Source organism: Magallana gigas, chromosome 8, assembly GCF_963853765.1.
Source record: "Magallana gigas chromosome 8, xbMagGiga1.1, whole genome shotgun sequence".
Lineage (NCBI taxonomy): Eukaryota > Metazoa > Mollusca > Bivalvia > Ostreida > Ostreidae > Magallana > Magallana gigas.
Window position 1 is genome coordinate 17381306 of NC_088860.1, and position 24253 is coordinate 17405558.

The 24253-nt window shown below is 34.3% G+C and overlaps 3 protein-coding genes across 8 annotated transcripts in view; all 3 read left to right on the top strand.

Moving 5' to 3' along the window:
- Positions 1 to 11348, top strand: part of LOC105324579 (serine/threonine-protein kinase 10) — a 31683-nt gene extending 20335 nt beyond the window's left edge. The window contains exons 13-23 of one of the 5 annotated variants that reach the window (XM_034472592.2): positions 2402 to 2525; positions 2771 to 2899; positions 3360 to 3503; positions 4675 to 4804; positions 5444 to 5568; positions 5824 to 6012; positions 6649 to 6672; positions 7377 to 7502; positions 7820 to 7933; positions 8197 to 8222; positions 10154 to 11348. In XM_034472592.2, coding sequence (XP_034328483.2) covers positions 2402 to 2525; positions 2771 to 2899; positions 3360 to 3503; positions 4675 to 4804; positions 5444 to 5568; positions 5824 to 6012; positions 6649 to 6672; positions 7377 to 7502; positions 7820 to 7933; positions 8197 to 8222; positions 10154 to 10214 — 1192 coding nt within the window. In that variant the 3' untranslated portion in view covers positions 10215 to 11348. Of the gene's footprint in view, positions 1 to 2401; positions 2526 to 2770; positions 2900 to 3359; positions 3504 to 4674; positions 4805 to 5443; positions 5569 to 5823; positions 6013 to 6648; positions 6673 to 7376; positions 7503 to 7819; positions 7934 to 8196; positions 8223 to 8941; positions 9268 to 9489; positions 9513 to 10153 lie in introns of those variants that run through there. The other 4 variants (XM_020065620.3, XM_066070385.1, XM_020065618.3 and 1 more) reach the window with 4 other exon arrangements.
- A 2054-nt stretch (positions 11349 to 13402) lies between these two features.
- Positions 13403 to 16129, top strand: LOC105324580 (uncharacterized). 2 transcript variants are annotated; one of them, XM_011423700.4, is made up of 3 exons: positions 13403 to 13545; positions 13756 to 14995; positions 15236 to 16129. In XM_011423700.4, the coding sequence occupies exons 2-3, from the start codon at positions 13760 to 13762 to the stop codon at positions 15623 to 15625; spliced, it is 1626 nt and encodes a 541-aa protein (XP_011422002.3). In that variant the 5' UTR covers positions 13403 to 13545; positions 13756 to 13759; the 3' UTR covers positions 15626 to 16129. The 2 variants fall into 2 exon arrangements, with proteins under 2 accessions (XP_011422002.3, XP_065926458.1); XM_066070386.1 differs by having other exon boundaries at positions 13417 to 13545; positions 13759 to 14995.
- Positions 16130 to 21829: 5700 nt separating this feature from the next.
- The window catches only part of LOC105324992 (SCO-spondin), a 36914-nt gene continuing 34490 nt past the window's right edge, over positions 21830 to 24253 (top strand). The window contains exons 1-3 of the mRNA XM_066069034.1: positions 21830 to 21964; positions 23422 to 23493; positions 24168 to 24247. Coding sequence (XP_065925106.1) covers positions 21961 to 21964; positions 23422 to 23493; positions 24168 to 24247 — 156 coding nt within the window. The 5' untranslated portion in view covers positions 21830 to 21960. The remainder of the gene's footprint in view (positions 21965 to 23421; positions 23494 to 24167; positions 24248 to 24253) is intronic.

Below are 24253 nucleotides of genomic sequence, written 5' to 3' on the forward strand. Positions count from 1 at the left end.
GAGAGACATACAAATTATGGTAAAGGAGTACTTATGGATGTTTAGATGCATTTTTGAAAAAAGGATGAATCATTTTTCTTTTGATTCCCTACCTATATCAATTATCCGATGATGGAACACAGGCTGGAGAAATATTGAAAGCAAGTTTTATGCGGAAGGACATTTGCACCTGTGTTTGATTCTTTAACCTTGAGTCTACCATGTTTTTCATAACAGGCAGATGAAAACAACATACTTAAAAGGCATAAAACAAGCTGAGATACTCTTTATGGAATGCAAACAATGGCAATGACCTGTAGAGAGGTGGAATCTGAACAATGAAATGCTTTATAGTGACACTATGAATCATTTCTCTCCAGGAAACGTCTGTTTTCAAACAACAAGGGAAGTGTGGGAGGCTTTGGAAATTTTTGATCTAGATTATAGAATCATTGATAACCGGAATGTTCAGAGTTCTCTCCAAGGGGACCAGATTATGGATAATAGCAAGGGGGGTGATTATATGTATATTAACAGGATCTGAAAAATAATTGTCCTATTGCTGTAGAGATCATGGCACTCCTTGTTTTTATGACCAGACTTGAAGGATTTGATATCTACCTAAAAGTCGCCCAGTGGTACACAGTGATGGCAAAATCAATAGGAGCAGTAAAAGCAGGGTTATATGTTCCATCATTAAACAAAAGATTGTTTATTATAAGAGCAACTGGTCGTTACTCTGCAAGAACACATCATATTAAATAATTATCTCTCTCTCCGTGAAATTTTATGTTCCAAAACATTTACCAAGATTGTAAAAATCGTCTTGTGCAATTTTAGATTGGATAAACATGTAATACATATTTGACAAAAGCTAAACCAATCAAAAATACTTTTTCATATACAGTTTTCTTCTTTGATGAGTATATTTTGTTATCAAGGGGTACTTTATAATTAGATAACCTTTTTGGTGCAACTGTCTCCCATTTTCTGGGTTATTTGAAGTATGTTGACTAGAACAAGTTTTTTTTTAGCATTTCAAAACCAGGGCAAAAAATATTGTTCTGGCATTTTCTGGAATTTAATAATTTTGTACTGGGGTTCCCACATAAAAACCCTCAAAATATTTTCAAAAATAACATTGGGTAATTTGATGGTGTGGGGAGCTAATGAAGATATCCTAATTAGTTTTTGGCGAGCTCCGTCAGGTGTCAGTTTCTTCATCAGCCATCACTCTAATTGAATTCTGTGTTGATATATCGGGCTTGCACAAATGCCAAAGACCTGTAGAAAGATGTAAACAAGTTTTTTTAAGGCAGCCCATGGACAACAAATTTTGGGTTTTTTTATTTCCTGACCATTTTATTTTTGATGTTTTGTTTTTCTTTTAAATTTTCTTTTTAATCTTTTACACACAAATCTATACAATTCATAATGATTTATAAAAGATATCATTTTATTCTGTACTTTAATGTCCTCTATCTATAATCCCATATTTCTGTATATCTCTACATTTCTATGCTTTAGGGGGTTGTGTTTGTGTCATGTGTCTGCACCATACTGTGAAACTGTTTTGCCTGGAAGGACACATTTGTTGATGATAATCTGTGTTAATTGGTTTATAGGTGTGTGCAGTAATGAAGCAGCCATTATTTGTCTGAGTGCATCCTGAGGGTTATATTTAGGTGAACTTTACAGTTCTTGGGGGTGATCTGTTTAAGACACTGGCCATATTATCAGCCCATTGTGTGGTAATCTGGTGATAATTAATCCAAGATTTAACATCTGATAAACCAGGGGCACCCTAGGACTAATGTGTAGGATTATATATATAGGTAGATTTTTCTCTAAAAATGTGACATTTATTGACAAATAAATTTACTTGTTGACATGGGGGATGAAAACATTATAAGTACAAGTGTGTTGATTTTTGTGCAGTAGTCCCTCTATTGAATGTTGTGTGTTTGGTGGCTGCTTGTATTCAGAGAAAGATGTATGAAGACTTGTTGTGTGTTCTTAAACCTCGAAATGAGTTGTGGTGTAAAATGTGTCTGTGTAAGATCCGTGGAAATTTAAGTCCTCAGAAGAATAGCTGTGATAAAAGGTGAGATGAGATTTTCCAAACCATCAGTTTGGTTTCAGCCATCCCATTTCTCTTGTTGTTTCAGAGGAGTTCTGTTAGGTTTTCCTCTGTGCCTAAGTAAAGGATTGTCAGATCCATTATCTTTTAAGATGTTTTTGGTCATGTGTATATTCCAGTGTTTAGTATATAGTCTGTACAATCAGTTTACATTTGAAGGCTTTAAAATATGTTGAATAATGACTTCCTTGAATCTGGAGAAACTTTGACAAATGAAGACAATTTACCAATAATATTTACTCCCAGTGCTAATGATGATTAATTTGTTTTCTTAATTTACAGGAAGAATGACTTGCGTGAGCTTAAAATGCTGCAAAAGCAGGAAAACAAACAGCATCAAGATCTCATATACAAGTCTCACTGTGCTCGCGAGGAGCAAGAGAGAAAGTTCGAACTCGATATGCAGGTAATCAAAACTGAAAATAAAAACATCAAGTCACTCCATTTTGAATATGTCCTCAAATGCAGGAATAAAAAATCAATTAATTCAAGCTCTTGTCAAACATTTAACGGTTGAAGAATCATTCTGCTCTGCTCAAGCTGGTATCCAGAAAACACTGCCTTATTGGACTGTTTGCAGAAATGTCATGAATTATACTACTTTGCATGATGCATCCATGTCTTGACTGGGGGAGGTTGTTTTCTTTGCAGACATTGGTGAAGAACTATGATCAGGACATGGAAACTCTTAATAAAACTCAAAAACAGCAGGTAGAGAAAGCTGAACAGAACCAAACAGTAGACATGAAGAATGCAGCCAAGCGCCTGAAGATGGATCAGGTAGGGCATAGGTGGAAGCTGAATACACTGGTTATATAACAAGCATCTCAGTCTTATCCAGCTACTTTCTATAATAACAGGGAATTTAGGGGATAGGGCTTATGTAAAATATTTCACTTTTTAGTTGGTGATGGGTGTATTGTTATAACAAACATGAATTTGGTTGGGTTTTAAATCAGTTATAAACATTGTGAACCAACAGCTGTTTCAGCTGCAAAGCTTTACATTTCAAGATACTGTTTATGTATTTTTTAGAGTTCTCATTTGAAATGGGTTATTTATCAAATTTAAGCAGTCTGATTTTTTGTCAAAAATTGTTGAAAATTAATTATCTTGACTGAAATACCAAAATTTATTACACCAGTCTTATCAAAAGGAAAAACAAGAATACAAGTTTACATGATCATTTCCAACGCTGTTATAATTTATAGCAATAATTACATAAAATTTTGCTTTTTAGGAGAAGGAATACAAGTTATTTAAAGATCAACAGAAGCAGGAATTGAAGCTGTTGAGGCAAGAATTGGATCTCATGCCAAAGGACAACAAAAAGGACGCCATCAAGAAGCGAAAGGACCAGAAGGAGGTGGAACTTCAAGAAAAGGTGTCTTTCAGATCTCTCTCTCTCTCTCTCTCTCTCTCTCTCTCTCTCTCCTTTCGGTTGAGTGTTGGTTGACTTTGACAGACATGGTCATGAGTATGCATAAGTTACTGCTTTGTTTTTGTCTTGTCTTCAAGACTTGGAAAATAATGCTCATAGCATAAGTATTTTATAGAGCTCACAGTGATACACGTATGTACAGTATGCACTGTGAGGTAGTGCAAAAGCTTTGTTTTTACTTATATTATGTCCTGAAATATGGATGGGGACAGTCCAAGTTTTTGGGTATTCAGTGATATTAGGGTTTTTTTTTAAGAAATAAATTAAGACTATTGAGATTTGGCATTACAAAATCTGATCAATAGTTGTCAGTTATGAATTGGAATGAAGTTTGTTCCCCCTTCTTGCAGTAAGATGTCTGCATCAGATAGTCAATATAGACTCCAAGGCGTTAGATGTAGTATGTAGTGATGAGTAATTTATCTCTATTTAGAACAGCATACTGAGAGACAATTCTAAATGTCAACAATTTCTCTAAGGGAAGTGCCCTAAACAAATGTTCTGCATCCTCAAAGCACAAATTCTGCTGATCATTTATAAGTGGGGTCTGTATTGATTCAGTGGAACATGTTGATGTCATTTAGGACTCTTTTGTGCCAAGACCTTCAAAATGAAGCTGTTTGGAATAGAGCACAAGTACACAGCTCTATGTTATTGTGATCTTTAACAGTCAGCAGTATAAACATTGTATTTGTTTTCTGTCTCCAAATGCAGACTCACTGCAGGCCCACTGGAGCATTTTATGCTGGGATGTCAATAGACATGTATGCTGCATATATAGTTTAATCTGCAGACTATATAGCTAGAACCTTTTTCAATGATTTCATTTCAAATCTGATTAAGTGTTTGCTATGAATTTTAAATGAAATGGATAGATATAAAAAAAATATTAATCATGCCAATGTAAGAATCTATCTCAAAACAAAAAACAAATCAGTGTTTGATACCACAAAATTACACTCATATTTCATGATAAATGAAGGCCATGTTTAATGTGCTTGAATGAGGAGAGTCTTTCATTAAATCTTTTATGTATAAACGGCAGATGACCAAGCAAACTCATGAATGATATCAGATTTTGGGCAAGTAGTTGACAGATGTGCATTGTTTGTAGGAGCGACAGTATCTGGAGGCCCAAGCCGAGCGGCAGGAGAAACACATGAAGCAGTTAGCGGAGGTGCACCGCCAGAAGGTGGCGCTACTGGAAAGTCAGTTCCTTCAGCAGAAACAGCAGCTGCTCAGGGGTAAGTCTGATAACTCACAGAGAGAGAAATCTCAGACCATATAAAACACTCCCTACCCCTAGATAACCAATGGATAGTATGATCATTTTAATTCGTTTAATAGGTGACACTAATCCTTGCTTCTTTGAAAGTGTTGTTTATAAATCTGTTAAATAATCATTTTCAACAATATTATGAAGTTAAAAACTATTTTTTGGAAATATATCCTAGTCAGATGAAGGTATGATATTACAAAAAAGAGTCAATTGAATAGAAAATATAATACAGATTAAACTGTTTTAGACTTTCCTTTCATGTTACGAATGTATTTGGTTCGTACATGTATTTCATTGAATTTTTAAGTTTTATCAATTAAAGTCCCCTGAAAATCAAGTTACTGAAATTAACCTGTATTTCATATTTTATTTACTAATGTTCATATACATCTATGAACAGGAAAAAAATATTTTTTTAGTGTATTTGAACTCTTATGAACAAAAGAATCATGCTACTTGAAGATGAACATATATCCAAGTAATATAATTCAATAGTCTTGCATATTCTAATTTAAATGTATTTGAATTTTTTTTTTAGTGAATTATGTGGATATCTTATTCTACTAACAAACTTATGTACTTAAAAAACTATGAATCCATTTAGGGAGAGAAGCTGCAATTTGGGAGAAAGAAAAACAACAACTGCATGAAAAACACCAGCTTGCTAAGAGCCAGCTGAAAGACCTCTTCTTCCTCAAGCGACATCAGATGTTGACTAGGCATCAGAAGGTCAGATTAATTTCAAAATATATCCACTCAATAATGAAAGAATAATAAATGAATAAAGAGAAAATGTTAGCAGTTAAAAATGTATATTTATAAAAATGATATTTTTTGTTTGTGATGCGAAGCTTTTTCTTTGCCAATATTTTATACATATGATTTTGATCCATCAAACGCAATGTCAAGCAGCAGTATTGTTAATAGATGTAGTATGCTGTGATGAAATGTTAGTACATGAGTTATTGATCTTGTTCTGTACAGGAAGTTGAACAAATGAAGAGAAGTAACTCTGCCAAGGAAGATGAAATGCAGAGGAGGCATGCTCTAGAGAAGAAGAGACTCCCCAAGATACAGAAAAGCGAGGCCAAGACTCGAGCTCAGATGTTCAAACAGAGTCTGAGACTGAGCACAGTAGGCTCGCCAGAAGATGACAGGGTCAAAATGAAACAGGTGAGGACCATGCCTGAATATTCTGACTTTTCACACTATTTTCCCAATCTTTATTTTATGAACCTTCCCAATTTTAAATTTGCTTATTGGATGGAGTGGAAGAGATTGGTTCTTGTAGAGAGTCAGTCTCAAGCAATACATGTATAAACTTCAATAAATGTAGTACTCTGTCTCAGTTCAAGTTTTTTTAGGAAGATCTCTAGCTCTGTCTGCAACAAACAATTATCAACTCTCTTTTACTAATACAATAAATTTGATAAAGCTAGAAGTCTCTTTGAAAGATCCATGTAAAATTTTAATTTGTAGACTGATACACAAAATTTTGCTTCAGACTTATATTTACATGAGCATATCCATCATCAATACAGACCCACTGTGTATGCTAATTAATGTGAGGCAGTGTTAATCATGTTAATAATGTGTATTTTGCTTATTGGTAATCAGGATTGAATAACTGCTGACTACACATCATGACGACTTTGTTAACAATGTGATCTATTTAATATGCTATGCCAGATACATTCTACTATTGCCTCATGATTGACAACCATTTTGCATTCAGTTTGTGCCAGCTTTAATGTTTGTTTTGAGCATGTCTCGGTTTACATTGCATGTGTTCGTGATTGTTGTTTGCAGAAGCCATTTGAAATTAAACGCCAGGTAAATCCACCATGTCTCTTGCACAGACAGCATATGACCTTTATTTGTAATTGTGTCAACATTAGCATCCATCTTCCCTTCCGCAATTGTGTATTGACTAGCCACTAACCCCCCTTTTTTTCTGTATACGATAATCAGAAATATATATACCGCATGCACTTTTCTACCTTGCTTTGATACATTTTCTCCCGGATACAAGAGAAACATGAATGATAAGTATTATGACTATGGACAGAGTGATTGTTTTGTTTACCTTTGGTGACAGATTCCTTCCATAGACCAAAGAATTTGAATCATTTTCACCATGTCATAGGGTTGGCTAATCTTTGAGACTCCATAAATGTATTAATGTCCCATATCATTTTTTTAAACCAAAAAATCATATGAATCTAACTCGGTGTTTTTTTTTAAATACTTTGAAAAAACAGGCGAGGGATTATGGAATTTCATTATGTATAACATATTATGGGGTACACAGATTTTCTTATCTGATTCTATGTATAAATATTTTATTTTCTTTCTTCAAAATAATATTTGGTTCTGTATGTTTCTTGTAAGATATTTTCAGTTAATTACAATTCCTTGCTTTTTTTCGGCACAAATTTTTAAAGAATTTTTTGTATTTATTTCACAGTTCGTTATTTATTTCACAGTGATAAAACATAGACTGAACATAACTTAGCAATAAATGCATGCTATTTCAGTTTGAGGAGAATGAGAAGAAGAGGATGAAGGCTGAGCAGCAGCGCCAGGAGATGAAGCACAAGAAACAGTGGGAGGAGCTAGTGTTCCGTAACGACTCCAGCCTCCGTGAGCTGGAGCAGCTACAGGTAAGGGGAATCCCTCCGAAACAGTGTAAAATATGATGTTTAGGTACTTGTTAACTGTATAAGAGTTCATATAGGGTAACTTCTGCAGATGTCAGTGATATTGAAATGTAAGAATCTCAGCAGTTGTTCTTGCCAGTAATTCACTATCTCATTTACAAAAACTTTTAATAGCATAAAGCTGGGAACCCCCCTCCCCCCCTTCCCCCCCCCCCCCCCCCCCAAAAAAAAAAGCAAAAAATGTATTAACACAACAAAATTAAGACAAAGAAACAAAAAGAAACCTTAATTACAAAATGTAATCTATTGACTGTTTACAGGCTGAAAAGAGAAAGATGCTGATGGAACAGGAGACACAGAAAATAAAGGAACTGGATGATCAGTATGCCAGTGAATTACGGGAATGGAAGCAACAATTGGTGCCTAGGAAACAGGTAAGGTCATGTGATGGGGCAGAGTTCACCGAAAGGTCATCCCTCAGAGCGGGGCACTAGAAGGTTTAATATTGGTGGAAGCATATTAAAAAAACCAAAACCCAATCCTTTTAGATTTAATACATTGCTCTAATTTTATGATTTACCCATTACATGTCATGAATTTTAATTAGTTTAACCATCATTTTGAAAATCACCAATTTTCATTCATAATGCACTAAGATCCCACATATCATCACTGAGTTTAATATGCCATATTTTAGCCTAATAATCACAGGTCCCCAGTTCTGTGAGTATACGCAGAGAGGTTATTGTTACAATTCTGTCATCATATTGTCATTTGCTCAGCTTCATTTGTTGTTCATGTTTTGCATTTAGATCATTATAGACTTTTGGTTACTTATTTTCAACCGATAATTGATAATAATTGATATAAATATGACAGAAGATCTTTTTTTTAGAATTTTACCCTTGACCTTCAAATTTTACATATTTTACAAAGATATAAGCCCAATTAGCCCATGTATCAAAACCCATAGGGTCCTCTTTTATGCCATTGAAAGTTGGTAATTGTTTGAATGGATGAATGAGAGAATTGTTCACTGTTGTTGAATGGTTGTTGTTGATGACAAAGTTTGATTGAGAATGTTGTTTTCAGAGTTCAAAATCTAACAAGTCAATGTTGATGCATGTCAAAGATTTGAGGAAAGAAATTTTTTCACAAATTGAAAACTAGAGGAATTTTTTTCAAGACTTTTTACATATACTTTTGACTTTAACAGAAGGATATCATTTGTGCCTAAATTTTTTTTAAAATATAAATTATGGTACCTTATTACAAGCATGAGCACAATTTATATACAATATAAGAGGTCAAATGAACATGAAGTGACACTCCAAATTTTTGGTGTGACAAGATAAACAATGACCATGCAGTGTTCACTAATGATGAATATGCAATTAGATTTTGTTCCTTTGGGGTTTACATTTTATGATTCAAATTAACAGGAGTTCATGGCAGTGTTAGATGTGAAAGCCGAGCATGGGGTTTATAGGCGCGCGACTTCTCGCCGAAAAGGAACTGTTCGCAAGGTCTTATCGACCTCCGAAAAATCCCAAGTTCTGAGTGCGGTATTCTGAGTGAGCCAACACCCAGGTCCTTATATACATGTATAAACTGTATATATAATGGACTCGCTCATTTATTGAAAATTTTAGCGATACTAGCATGACAAAAATCATAAAGTGCCATTATTTTTCATAATTAAATGATCTCCATGTGAGATTATATTACAATACAGATTTCCTGTTTAATCACAACTTTATTACCGTATGTCCTTCTTTTTCTCTTCTTTTACCGATACCTTTTCCTTTTAAAATAGATACATGTTATAGTATATGGTAGAGATCTTTTGACTTCTATATAAGAAATACACAATGTCAAAATCTTGTTGTAGTAGACTTTTTTCAATTTTGATTTTTCAAGGAAAAGAAATGAGTTATTAACCTTTTGTAGCATCATTTCTAAAGTTCCCCATCATTATAATTCTTTTCAGAGCTACGCTAAAGTCAAGTAGAGGTTTGTTTTCACTGACTCTGTCTGGATTTGTTGGGGGAATGCGCCGTTTGTTGACACTTGTGGGAAGTGATGCAAACTGTACAGGGTTTTCAGAAATCAGAACTGTTTATAGTCAATTCTATGGTCTGACTCATATTTTTGTTCAAAGAAAAAAGAGCAAAAAAATTAATTTCTACTAAACATTTAAAGAATGAAAGTACCAATGTAATCATGGAATATTTTATTGCTTTGAAATAAATGTTATATTTTATGAATACCATATTAATTACAATGGACAACAATTTTCTCAGAAAGTAAACATATGAATTTGAAACAGAATTGATTTGTGAAATAATTTTTGTACCGGTACTTGCAGATTTGAAATATCATAATCAGATGAAATCAACTGTTGTTTTCTGGTGGCGTGTGTTTAATGCAACATTTTAATTTTGAATAACACTGTTGAATCTCCTGATCATATCTCAGTATTCCATACACTCAGTATATACTGTTCATAATCATGACTTCACTATTATTTCATATTGCATGGAAACCATTATGGGAATATATTTATATTGCCGTTATTTTGCATTGCTGGGAATTCTTTTCTATATTAATTGAAGTGAATGTTTTGATTAAAATGTGTCAATAATTTATTTTAGAAACTTGAAGAGGAATTCCAAAGACAAAAAGATGAACAAGAAAAGTTTTATGGAACTGTGATAATTACAGGAAGTGAAGGAATGCCTGCCCCGCGTCCTGACTCGGGAAGTTTCCGCAATAAAGAGTCCGTCAAATCGCGACATTCGACAGTGATCTAGTGACTTCCTTGGTTCCTTCTTTTGTAGTGCAGCCGCCACTTCCTGTGATGAACTTTAAGAGCTGGATTCCATCTGCTTCCATCATCTGTGCTTTGTCATGTTTGGTCCTTGCCAAGTTTAAACAAGTCATAAAACTGTGTTCAGAGTGCAGGCCATCTGTGACAAAATGGAAGACATTTACATACATACAGACAGTAAATTGAAAAGGTTGATATTTTATAAGAGATGCATGAGGTTTTTTTTGTTGTTGTTTTTTCATTCATATTTTGCTGTATCAGAGAGATGACTATTTACCTATATAAGTTAACATTCCCAGTGGCCAGTTCAGTGCGCTGAGCAGTCCTTTATACAGCTAGTCTGTAATTAATGTGTACATGTATCTTCCCGTCTTTACTGTGCTGATCTACGTAGCAATATCAACTGATCACCCCATTGGCTGATCAAATTCAGCCACGGACGCCAAAAAATGTGTGTGTGTGTCATTTTCAGACATTGGGTTACAAGTAAAGTCTCACACCGCATTTTTATGTCTTGTTAAGTTTATTGCTGTAATAATATTTATGTACAGATGTTATATCTGGAGTTGATAAACTGGTAATGCGATAGAGAGTGTACATGCAATGGATTTAGATGAGCATTCTGATCAAGAGCTCTTTCATACAAGTTTAAGCTATTTCTTTTTTTCTTACAATGCATTTCTGTTCAGTTTATCCATGCTCTGTAAAATTAATCTTTCTCTCAAATATCTCTTTACACATATACATGTATATCAAGGTTATGTTTACAATTTTAGTCTGATAATGATAGAAATATGTGTAATCTGATCTACACTCCATCTAATCACATTTCTATGAGCATATCTTCATAAGTAAGAGGAGTTTACCATTGACCACTATGATGCGCTGTCCAGCTAGCCTGACGGAGGTACAAGGATCTGACACCCTCTGTGTCGGAACGCTTTTACTTCACGTGTACTTGTATACATATTCCCACTAAAAGGGCTATGTTATTTTAATAAATCTAAGAGTACTTAAAATGCCTCCTTTGTATTTATTGTTGAAGTGAAATATGGTTATAGTGAAATACCAGGGATGAGCAATTTTGCTTCAGGGATGGGGGATTTTGATTTCTTTTTAGCGTTAATTCATTATATTGGATAAGTTAACAATACAATTTACATGCAGTTATTTGAAGATAATGGGAAGTTATATTTCCCTTGCAATGAACATGTTGAATATGAAAAAGAAAATTAAGTGGAAGTTTCTACGCGGTTATCTTTCCTGTCCTGTTTGGGTAATCTGATGGATAACAAGGACTATCATCAGTTATGTTGAAGTAACGAGGCCCCCCCCCCCCCCCCCATATTAAAAAATGGGGTAGGGGAGGGAATTACACTTACTATTAAGAAGTTACTATTTGGTTATATAAAGTTAAAATGACATAAATGTTTCTGAATATGAAAGACAAAGAAAATGAATGAATTAGGCGTGTTGATTGCTCATGGTAGGACCGATAGGAAAATAAGACCATCACATATCAAACCCCTTCCCCCTCAAAATATCAATATTGTAAATATTTTTAATACATCAACTTTTCTTAGGCACTCATATAATTATATTTGAAATGCTAAAAACTGTCGGATAATAATATGCATATGACAACATTTTCAATAGGTGTTATTTTGAAGGGCTTCTAGTGATAGCTCTTATATTACTTAGCTCCATATTTCTGTCAGTTAATGGTGTTTACGTATTCGTGGTTACATCTTCGCTAGCCAAGGGTTTTCGGTCCACTCCAAGCACGTAGCATCGTTTTTGAAAGTGGGGGGCGGACTCATCCAAAAAATGTTGACAAGCAAAAAAAAAAAGGAAAAACTTACTTTTCAATTTTCAAAATCCTGAAAATCCTAATCCATGGGGGAGGGGGTATACCTTTCACTTCTTTACATGGTCCCATAAAAGTGTTGGGGGGGGATCACCCCCATGTTAATTCAATTTTTTGTATGTAAATTTAAAACAAATCTTTGCTGTGCAAAAAAGTGGGGGGGGGGGGGGAGGCAGGCCCCCCCTGCCCCCCCCCCCCCCCCCCCCCCCCCGATACTACGTGCCTGCACTCCGCTTCCCATAAACACTTACAGGGTTGAGTGGACCGAAGACCCTTGGCTAGCGAAGATGTGGTTAGAGCAAACAAGTACATCAAGAATTTTAGGAACGTAATTTGATATCAACAGACATTTTTTAAGAAGTTTTTTTCTTTAAAGTTGTAATATTTTTATTACATTCATTGATAATTTTGGTGGTTTATTCGGAATATAAAGGTAGCGACACTGCAGCAAAAATACGTAACCCGCGTTGGCGGTTTACCAATATAGAGTCTGACATAATGCGCCGTACGTGCAGTCCGTAATTTGAAGATTTAGACCGATGAAAAAACTGGTTAGAACTGAATCTTGTATATTTCAGTCCTGTCAGTTTCAATAAAACTATAAATTACAATCAAATTCCGTAAGAAATAGAGGTAATCATACCTAATGGTTGTAAATATAAAGCATTAGCTTTCAAGATTAGAACTTGCTGATCAAACCAGTAGGCATTTTCTTTGTATTATTCGCCCATTTCCTGATTAATTTATACACAAGGCTTACATTTCAGGAAATCTATTAAGTATGAAAATATAATGCGAAAAAAGCAACCTTTTCTCTGCATAATGCTGATATTCTCACATGTTACTTTGATGTATATGTACCGGTATTTACTCACGTATAAACAAAGCTCATCACATTACCTATTTTATGAATGTGCAAATCAAATACATATTCATTATGTTTAACGGAATGGAAAACAACTACGTGGGAAGTGCATATCTCTTATATGATCAGAAACTCTTACGATCTTTGAAATGGCTCCAAGCAAATTATTAGCGCGTTCACCTACTGTGCATTTTTCTATGATGGCAATGGGGATACAACAACACTTGAATAAAAACCTTCAGCAATATGCGTAGGTCTAAGCGCAACGGTTACAGCATCCAGCAACTATTTAGACAATAAAAATAGATGTAAACTGCTGTATTTATAAACCGCCCGAAAGAACCAAACAATAACAGAACGATTTTCTTTTCAGTGGGAAGGATGCTTCAGAACACATTGAATTTGTTAATAACGTTTTCATTTAGCGCCAAACATATCGGATTTTATTTTTTATCTAAAACCCCGGACTTTATAATTTGACAAGGTAAGTATACTTTTTAAGTTTTTAAAATTTAAAAACCCAACATCAAGCTAACCCTGTGAAATGATAATATCATCAACGACAAATATTTTTCTTTAATTCCCCAAATTTTCAGACCGTTTACTGGATCAAAGAGGATAATCTTCCTCTCCTGTTTTGAGCCCCTCGTTATCTTCTGTTTTTGAAGCGCTTTATCTTGATTTTCATTTACAGCAGAATGTCAGCGTTAGAGCTCTTCTTCCGACAGAGCTGTAGCAGAGAAGCAGACGAGATCACACAAGGAACACCGATCTACAAACAGCGCGCTCCGTGGGGCCACTTCTCAGATACAAGTATGGAACTGGCTGCCGCCCCTCCCGGTATTACGGACCTTCTCACTCAAAGGACAATTTTGGAGCACTTGTTTCTGAAAAGACCCACGGAGGGCGAGTTTTGGTACGTGATTGTCGCCGAATGGATTGAACAGCTCAAACGATACATTGGCTTGCCTACAACGCGGAAGTTTTATCATCAGCGGACGAACCCTGGTCCGATAATTACCCGACGTGACTACGCACATACCGTTGACGTAGTACACGAGGACGCATGGCGTATGATGATCCAGTGGTACGGACTGACAGATGGTCACAAACCAATCAAACTTGTTGTGTATAACTACAGGCGGGGACCGGAAATTGAGCACAACCAAAACTCTTTCAAGGTGATGCTAAGCGTTTCATCGCTAGAAGACTTCCATCATGTCAAATTCAGCAAAATGGAGAAAGTTGGCCATATTGAATATAAAATTCGTCAGCTGTACTGTATTCCAAAAGATCAGCAATCAAGAATCTGGGTTAAAACGGACACAGACAGTGAATGGCGACTTTTGCTGAACCGCGACAAAACTATAGGTAAATGCCTGGACATCGATTCGGACTTCGTTCGTCCAACTGTAGCACTTGAAATTTGCGTCGAGGACGAAAAATGGGTCAACGCTCCTCAAGACGCGACAGAAATCCAGGAAAGCCCAACAGGTCCCCTGTACGAGCACAACATCTTCACGGACCTCACCAGCAGCTGGGAGGTTGATATTCACGAGCAGATAGACCACATCGGCAAAAGCTTGGTGGACAACCTCCATGTCAACTTCAGCGCTTTCGTTCAGAAAGCCCGGGAGTTTGTTGATGAACGGGACTACCATCTACGTCAGAGAGAACGTGACATTTACCTCCGAGAGACGTTCATTGAGGACCTCACCGAGAAACTGGAGGACAAAGAAAAAGTTCTCGACGCTCAACTGGAGTCTTGTGAGAGACAACTGAATGAGTGCGACAGACGTAAAAAAGAGATTGAAGTTGAATGTAAGAAACAACGAGAGGAATTGGATCGCCTGGAGGAACGACGGAGGACCGAGTTCAAAACACTGAAAGAGAACTTTGAAATGGAGCGGGATAAGTTTCATTCAGAATTACAGGTAATGAGTGTTCTATCATGATACAGTTTTACTATCATGCATCATCAAAACTTGAACTCTTTAGTTAAAAAAAAATCTTAATTTTACTTCTTTTGAATAACGCAACTTTTCTTATTTATTTATGAAGACTTTTTAATCATAGTCATGAATTAGTACAACGTAATAACTGTTTGTCTAGCTGTTCAATTTATTGCTGGGTTTTTTTAATTTCACCTATTTCTTTTTCTTTCTAAATTTTAGCGGATGTCAGAAATGTACAAAATCCAGGACAATCGCATCAAACTTGATATTGGAGGTCAACTGTTTACGACGTCATTAACGACCTTGAACCGTGACCCGGAATCGATGCTAGCCGCCATGTTTAGTGGACGCCATGAACTGAAAAAAGAAGATAGTAGCGGAAGTTACTTCATTGACAGGGACGGAACGCACTTTCGATACATTCTGAATTTTTTGAGGGACGGCGAAATCAAGGACGGCACGATTCCAGAGAACCCTAACTTATGGCGGGAACTGTTAACTGAAGCTGAGTACTACCAGATACAGGGACTTGTGGGATATCTACAGTCACTGCTCCATAACCTTCCGCAGCGAGTTGAATCCCCTGTCAGTGATACAACTTTTGTATGAATATGCAACACAATCTAGACCCTCCTCCTCGCTCCAAGGGCAAGGTCCGTCCCGCTTTGCACACCCCTTTCGGCTTTCAGCCAAGTACGCCAAAGTCCGTCTTAGTTCTCTCAACATTTTCGACATTTTGTGTTCAAAGTCTTGACAATTACTTGTGACGGTGTAAGCAGACAGTACTAAGCAAGTAATTCTTTATTTGATTGATCAGCACATATAAATGAACAACTCTGTAAAATAAATGATTTATAAATAAATAAAATGCATGTAATAAACAGATAAGATTAATAGGAAATAATATTTAGGGACAGAAGGATTTCTAATAAACGAAACGCAATTCAGCTATAATTTTAAGCAGAAATACGTAACCTTGAAATTCCCCTTATTGCACTCTTGGACTGTTATTCTACATATTCATTTTGTATGTGACCTGTTTAACACACTTGCATTGAAAAATTCGTATTTTATGGCATCTGAAATAAAGATTAAAGAAACTTTGCAATCAAAGTCATCTGTGTTTTAATGCCATTAGTCATTAGTTACTTCGAAGTGCTTGTGAACAAAATCCATTTTGAAACATGCGGGTTTTTAAAAAAAAAATGTTTAACATTGATATCTTAAAATCTCTATTTAGTTGATAGAGTGAAAGAGTTTGATATTGCAGCCCATGTGACAATAAAGTCTTCATGTTACTTACAAGTTACAAAACATATTGCGGGTTTGCGTGTGTCCTGCTACAACTGTGATATCGAATTTTCTATTAATTTATATGCAGTTGATATCCAATTTCATATATAAATACAGTACATGGATGATGTTTTCGAAAACAAACCGTTATACCATAATTATCAGGCGAACCCGGGAAAATCGCTCCAAGGTAAAACAAGCCTTACCAAGAATAATATTCTTCGAAAACATATAACATATTTACTGATTTTTTTTTACTACTCATTTAATATAATTATGTATGCGTGTTATAGAATCTAAATCAATACAATTTCGATTGATTAAAGGTAGAAGGAACAAGGAATTTAAACATTGTTTTTGTGGTTTAAGAATTTTGATTAGAATGCAGTTTCCATTGTGTATATAATTATATATTTACCAATATATTGTCCATCACAGAATGAAGTTGGCTGGTTTGGTTTTTGTCCTTAGTATCGTTATGTGTGTCATTGACTTGGCACATTCAGAGGACTGGTCTCACTTTTATCTGAGGGCAGCTTGCAAATTGATGGAAAGTCGAGATTTTAAAACAGGCAACTCAATAGGTACATATATACAATTATATATATAAACATAATACATTTAACAAATAAATTTTAGGAAAAACTGCAAGGTTTTTTCCATTAGAAGATTAGAAAGGAATGGTGATTATATGAAAATTAATTTTAATTATAGATAAAAAATCTTCATGATAAATTTATAGGAAAAGAGAAGGTGATAGCGTTTCAAGCAAGACCTTCTTCGAGACTTCGAAATGTCCCCAAGGGGCGGACAGTGCGCTTCGACACAGTGCTGTTAAACGAAGGAAATGGATACAGTGGAAGAACGGGACAATTCACTGCACCAACCAAAGGTGTTTACGTCTTTGATTGGACCATAACTGTAGATAATGGCGATACGTTTTTCACGGAAATTGTCAAAAATGGCTCTGCTTTCGGATATAACAACTGTGCTGCTAAAAGCCAAAACTACGAGCGCAATTGCTCCACCACCAGCAGGATAAGGTTAAAGCGAGGGGATAAAGTGTGGGTCAGGACGTCTCGTCAGGGTACCGACGCCCACTCCACATGGACGACGTTCGGTGGTCATAAATTATGAAGTCTGTTGTTTCAGTTTTGCAGTTGATGCTACTGAAAAGAATAAGATGGAATTTAATTGAAAAGTATAAATGAACTATTGCTGATGTGATTAACAATACGATCAAGAATCTTTCTTTAAAAAAAACCCATATTTATATATAATGAAAATTAATTAAACGCAAGAATTGAAAATTATAGTTTGCTGATTTTTTTTTTCATTCTTTGTGAACATGTATGCCGGTTCTTGTTTTTTTTTCTCACGTGGAAACTGACAATAAGAATGGGTGTAATATAAAGTTCAATTTTGCAGTTAAACTATAAACAACACAAATATTGCGTGTTGTAAAACTTGATGACGTCATTTACGGACATGGTTTTAAGAAGCAATTGTCGGCAACTCCATTTATTTACACATTTAATTATTTTGATGTTAATGAAAGTTCAATTAAAATATTAACAGGTGTTAAGGTGACAGCGTCTAAAGAAAAAAGCAATACTACATTGAATGTTCAACCAAGATTTCAAATAGAACTTTTATTATCATGTAGGTATCAAAATTGCAGTAACAAAGAACCTATTGATACTCTAGAGACACTGTCACACACCCAACAGTATTTAAGATAGAAAGAGAAGTACATGTACCATCCTCACAACGTCATGGGTCAGGCCCAGTCGTCACTCAACTCAGTCCTGAACCATCCAATGTGTGCATCTTGCACATTTCAGTGCATTCTACTAGGACTAGTTCAACAAGAGCATGCACATTAACTTCTTAGATTTATCTCAAACAACAGTTTCATATTGGTTTTATCGTCGTTTAGCCTAATCAGTTTTTTTGGCAAGTTGAAAAATCAGAAACTTTTGCCGGACTCTAGGATACGCTAAATGAGACCAGTGTCAAATCGTTTGATGTGCTGAATAGATAGTCATGTACTATCATAATCGTCTAAAAGTCCAAATGCTGTTCAAGTGGCTCTTATTTTCCAGAATTTTACAAATTTTTTAGTAATTGAAAGCACTTAATCAACAGATACAAAAACAAAATCTAAACAAAATTTGTACTGACATGATTATTATACCCTTTACAATTATTTTTGAAACAGAGTATCCAAAGCACATAGTTTAGTTACATACACCTATTTGCATATTTATATATTTAAAAATTCATATTTACTCAAGAAGTTTAATTTCGAGCTTTTTCGAAATTTGGTTTTCCTACGTTTTGGAGACAACCAAGTATTTGTACTAACAAAAATAAAAATAAAACCATTAGTGTAACTTGTACTGAGAAAAACTGGCTTTGAAAAGAATGGACAAAACATTTGACATTCGAAAAATTTACTAGCACTCCTATAGCTGGCTTTGTATTTCAAATATCAAACATTTTATACATAGCCATTAAAACACTTTGACATTATAAACTCAAGATTTTATCCGAAACGCAGAAAACCTAAATTGCATTTGTGTTGGGTAAGTGCTTTCAAGTGTCCCAAATTCAGAGGAAGCACAAACATGGTTAACCAAGCGTTAATCCGCTGTTGTTTCACCGGTCAATCCACCAGTTATATATGCAGGTTGCATGTTTTCTCCCCGTGTCATTAAGGAATAATTAAAGAAGAGAAAACTGGCAAGCAATGGACGTACTTTGGTCTCCTTTCCCAAATTGAGGATGACCCAATTGGCATTTCGGTGGGAATTTTTTTGTTTGAAAGTTTATATTATGTATCATCGGAGTGCAAGTAGTTTTTTTCAACTTTTAATCTTCAGATATCAATGGAACTTTATAAACTTCGTTGTTTAAATATGCCGTCAGTACGTTAAGAATTTCTACTTACAGAATAAGGAGCATTTGGAATGGAGAGAACTAACATAGGCTAGTATTGCCTGCTGTTCAATCCAGATTCATTTATATACTTATATGTATATTTTTGAATGAAATATTTCTTAAACTAAGGGGCATTTATTTACTCTAGATTTGTCACAGAGTAGGAGATTGGACAGATTTGATTTTGATTATGAATTTTGAACATTAATCAGAAGAATAAAAATACCTATTACATCTTTGAATTACCAAAAGATCCTAGCATCCGCGATGAAATCAAAGATATAATAAATATCAATTTTATCAAAATGAAACACTATGTTTAACAAGTAAGTGTACGGAGAAACAGTTGAATGTCCGTTTTGCAGTGTTATACTCAAAACTCCATGAAACAAATTATCATTATTTTTTTTTATATGTGATGACGAGAATTTGATTCAAATTGAAAGATGGAACTTTACTATTCATTCTTTCATTCAATCCCACTCTGTTAATGATTATTCAATAAATAATATGTAAGTCAACACTGATTTAGAAAGACAAATCATGAGTATATCCCAGATTTTATAACTATCATTTCTTAGTTTTAACATCTTATTTTCTAACCAAAAAAAAAAAAAAAAAAAAAAAATTAAATAAATAGATAAATAAATAAATAATAAATATGATTTAATAAGACGTGATGGTTAAGGAAACCAATTGTAATGTAGACTAATTTAAAAAATGCAATTACATTATAACCATGTGTATTATTAAAATGTTCTAGATATTGCAATTTAAGATAATCCATAGATATGTAAATTAGAGAGGTGATCGATCCCAGCATGCCTTGACTTTTACTGTTTTACACTTGTGTACCCTTTGTGACAAGCACCGATATTTATTGGCAAGGGAGTTTAAGTGGGTTAAATTATTAATTGGACTTTCATTAATTAATGCCACATGCATTTGTTCTTTAAAAAAGAGAAAACACATTAAACCTGTGTAATCTCTCTTCAAAAGGATTAAATAGATTTATTAAAATAATCAACGATATCGTGTTCAACCACTCTCAAACATGTCATGCTTGCCACCCCCCTTCCCCAACCGATGTTCAACAAAATTTGTAAATATTTCAGATAAAATTAAAATTTTACGTAATTAACAACTAAAATTTATACTTGAAGAGAGACCATTGAACAAATATTGGTTGAAATCAACGACATTTCGTATGTTTACACGTCGTACAGATAAATCACTGTAACATCTCGATGAAAGTTTGCTTTGTGGGAATATAAGTCTCGGTCCTACAGTAGTTTGTTCTGAAGTGTACTGTCCATGAATTATAAATCATTCATCAATTTTGAATTTTAAATATTCCTATACATATACTATAATACTACTACAAATAAACACCATCCCCAAATATTATTACCCTTTCGTTTAAAGTGAATCAGTAACATTCTTAATAACAGATAATTCATTGAGCGTTGAAGGGTTAAAGATCAAGCTATCTGGTTCACAACCTTATTACAGTACCCTGTAAAGGAGATTATTGAATGTTAACAGCTTATTTTTTTTGCATTAAGCAGTGCAGATAGAAATCGACTGGATTATGAAAACTTACCGCGAGCTCTGAACGTCTAAATTAAAAGTGTTAAAAAAATGTTATCTACCCCCCCCCCCCCCCCCCCGAAAAAAATTGTATTGTTGTAATTATCTGTGTAATACTCACTTGCTCTTTAATATTACGTATCAACGATTGATAAACAAGTTCTACAACTTATATAAATATTTCTCGTTGGCACGAATGTTAGCGCGAGAGGGTCATTGGTGTGGAAGGAAGCCGGAGTACCCGGAGAGAACCCAAGTGTCCAAGCGGGCGACCGCCATAACTGTCGATCACGGGGATCGAACTCCACTACGCTACTGGACACCTTGCTCTTTTGTCAGTCAATTGTAAAGTGTGCAAGTCTCTTGATAGGGTCGATTATTAGAATATGCAATTCTCAGATTTCTTTTTTTGTATAATGATTACTTTTCTCGGATTTTTAATATGGTTCTCAATCAATTAAAATCGATATCTTTAACACTGACATTTATTCAGACACTTAACATCAAATGAATTATTCTGACTTTGGTCAATAAAAGGAAATTTCAGACTTAATGTATTGTTAAAGATAAAAGCCGAAACTAAATTGATATACATACAAGCTCAACAACTTATTGGTGATTTGGAATTAGTAGTTAAAGGAATTTATTTCTTTTTTACTTCGACTGGAAAAGAAAGCACATGTAACTGGTAAGTTTTGAAAATGTAAAAAACAAAAAACAACCTCCCCCCCCTCCCCCCCCCCCCCAAAAAAAACCCAACAACACAATTACAGCCCCCTAAAAATTACTAAAAATAAACCGTTGTCCCACATGTTATGCAGAGAGCTCTATTCATTAAGGAAAGCAAGTACTGAAAAATAACAACAACTTTAAATTGTAACCCAAACAGCTTACCATACATGTACATATACAGATTTCATACATGACGTACATGTAAAAACAATACTTTCACATTTGGCATGGGTTATGAGGTAAATCGGCGATGAACTTTTGGCGGGACAAATCGTGCCAATTGTGCGACTTAATTTCCCAGTCGATTAATTTTCACCCGATTTGTACCTGAACCCAAAGGTGAGACGGAGCAGACACGGTCTGGACGGAGAGGGAACCAAACCACAATGGGTAATGTACAATATTTATGTGGAAAAAAAAAAAAAATAAAATGTGAAATTAAAATAGATCTATTACATTTATTGTAAAAGGAAAAGGATAATTAAAATGAGCTTTATGAGATAATAAGTATTGTTAAATATTTATGTAACAAAAATGAATAAAATGTAAAATTGAAATAAGGTCTATTACATTGTTTGTTATATTTTAATAAATAGGATCATTAAAATGAGCTTTACGAGGTTATGTGCATTGTTAAATTTTTATGTAAAATAAATAAATAAATAAATAAGTAAATAAATAGATAAATAAATAAATAAAAAGTGAAATAAAAATACGTGTATTACATTGTTTGTAATGGTTCAGTAAAAGTGTAATTGAAATGAGCTTTAGGAATTAGTAAAGAAAGACTAACTATTAATTCTTCGATGATTTTGTTTCTTTCGTAATCATAATAAAATTTAATGCAACGGATTTTTCTTTTGTTTTAGCTGTTAGGCTCGAATTTTTCAAATGGTTGTGCGAAGATTTAGTATTAATCAATGTAGATTGTTTTCTTCTTTATGTAGGCTAGATTTAGTCTTAATTGATATTTCTTTTTTATATTAAGTTAACAAACCATTCTTATATAATTTATGGATATTAAAAGCTATGATTTCGTTTTATAACTAAGGTTAACATTTAGAACGTATTAAAGAAATCTGCGATTAAATTGAAATTTAAAAAACCTAATTAAAAATGAATCAGTATTCACTTGAGATATGATCATGACCTCTTCACTGAGCGAGGCCAAAAGTTTGTCATATATTTGGTCTTTAATTATTTAAAATACTTATATCTGAGATTTTGCATGCTCTGGTGACATTTAATTCAATTAACGATGATCATAAACAAAACAAAGCAAAGAAAAAGGAAAAATAAAAACAACATCAATAGTGGACATGGTTAAGGGCTTGTGCTCAGTTAAAACATATACATACAATTATTTAGAAAAGAACCCGACTTCACAGGATCCAAGCAGGGAATTTACAATGAAATTATTCAATCGTGTGTTCATCGTAATTTTTTTTTCTTTTCTTATTTTTTCTTTTTTTCTATAAATAAATAATGGATCTTTTTTGTTTATTTACAATCCTTCACACAATTTTGACGGAAGCAAGGTTTCATGGATTTGAACTGATAGAAAACAAATGAAAATCTTTTTCGTTACATTGATATTTTAATATAAATTACCTATTCATCTTTCAAACTGTTTGTATTCAGCAGAAGCAAAATTGTATACAATTGAACATATTTGATACGACAAAAGTCTTAAATGAATGAATTTTATTACAAGGAATTGACACCACGCTATGGATCTTTGTGTCTTTTACAAGTTAACAATATGACTTATAATTAGTCATTGACTCATTGACAATATAAAAAAAATTGTTAATTAGTAAAATACATCTGTTTATTGTTTATTTTAGTGTGTTCCTCCAGAGGCGCCGCCCTCTGTCTCATTTTGCTGAGCTTATTGTGTCTCCTAGAAAGTACCAGGGGTAAGAGAGAGAGAGAGAGAGAGACAGAGAGAGAGAGAGAGAGAGAGAGAGAGAGAGAGAGAGAGAGAGAGAGAGAGAGAGCTCCCTTCATATTCCTTTAATTAGTATTCGGTAACTTGGAAGATTATCGCATCATATCATTATACAATTGAAAGGGTACTTAATTGAAATTTAATAAAAAGCAATCATGAATTTGCATTTGCAAAAATCAAATTGTATCTTTGTAAGGCATTCGTTCATAGTTACGATCGACCACAGCCGTTTGCAGGCAGGTAATGATGGAAAATAATAGCTGTCACGGGGATATGAATTTATCCTGAAGTGTCTTTTCTTCTCCTTAAAATGTTCGTACTTAGCCAGTTCGACAGCATCTAGAGCTTTTACAGACAATTTGATCTTCAAATATTTAAACATTCACTGATTATATTTTCCTCTATTTCTTACACAAACCGATTGTAATTCACTGCGATATAGATAGTTTTATAGCTGCTTTTACCTACTCTCTATGACTAATGCAATAATTTATTACTATACAAAGATTTAAATATCTTTTATGACCCATGCGAGGCATGAAAAAAGCCATAATTGTAGAAAAAATTAAATAACCCGTTAACGCAAACGCTAAGAGCTATGCACAATGGAAATGAACGATATCGAAATTTGATTTTTTGCAGGTCATCGATGCTACGTTTGTTCTTATGGCAAGAAGAAGACTGACTGTTCGAAGATAGAAACTTGCAAAAAAGACGAAGAGGCAAGG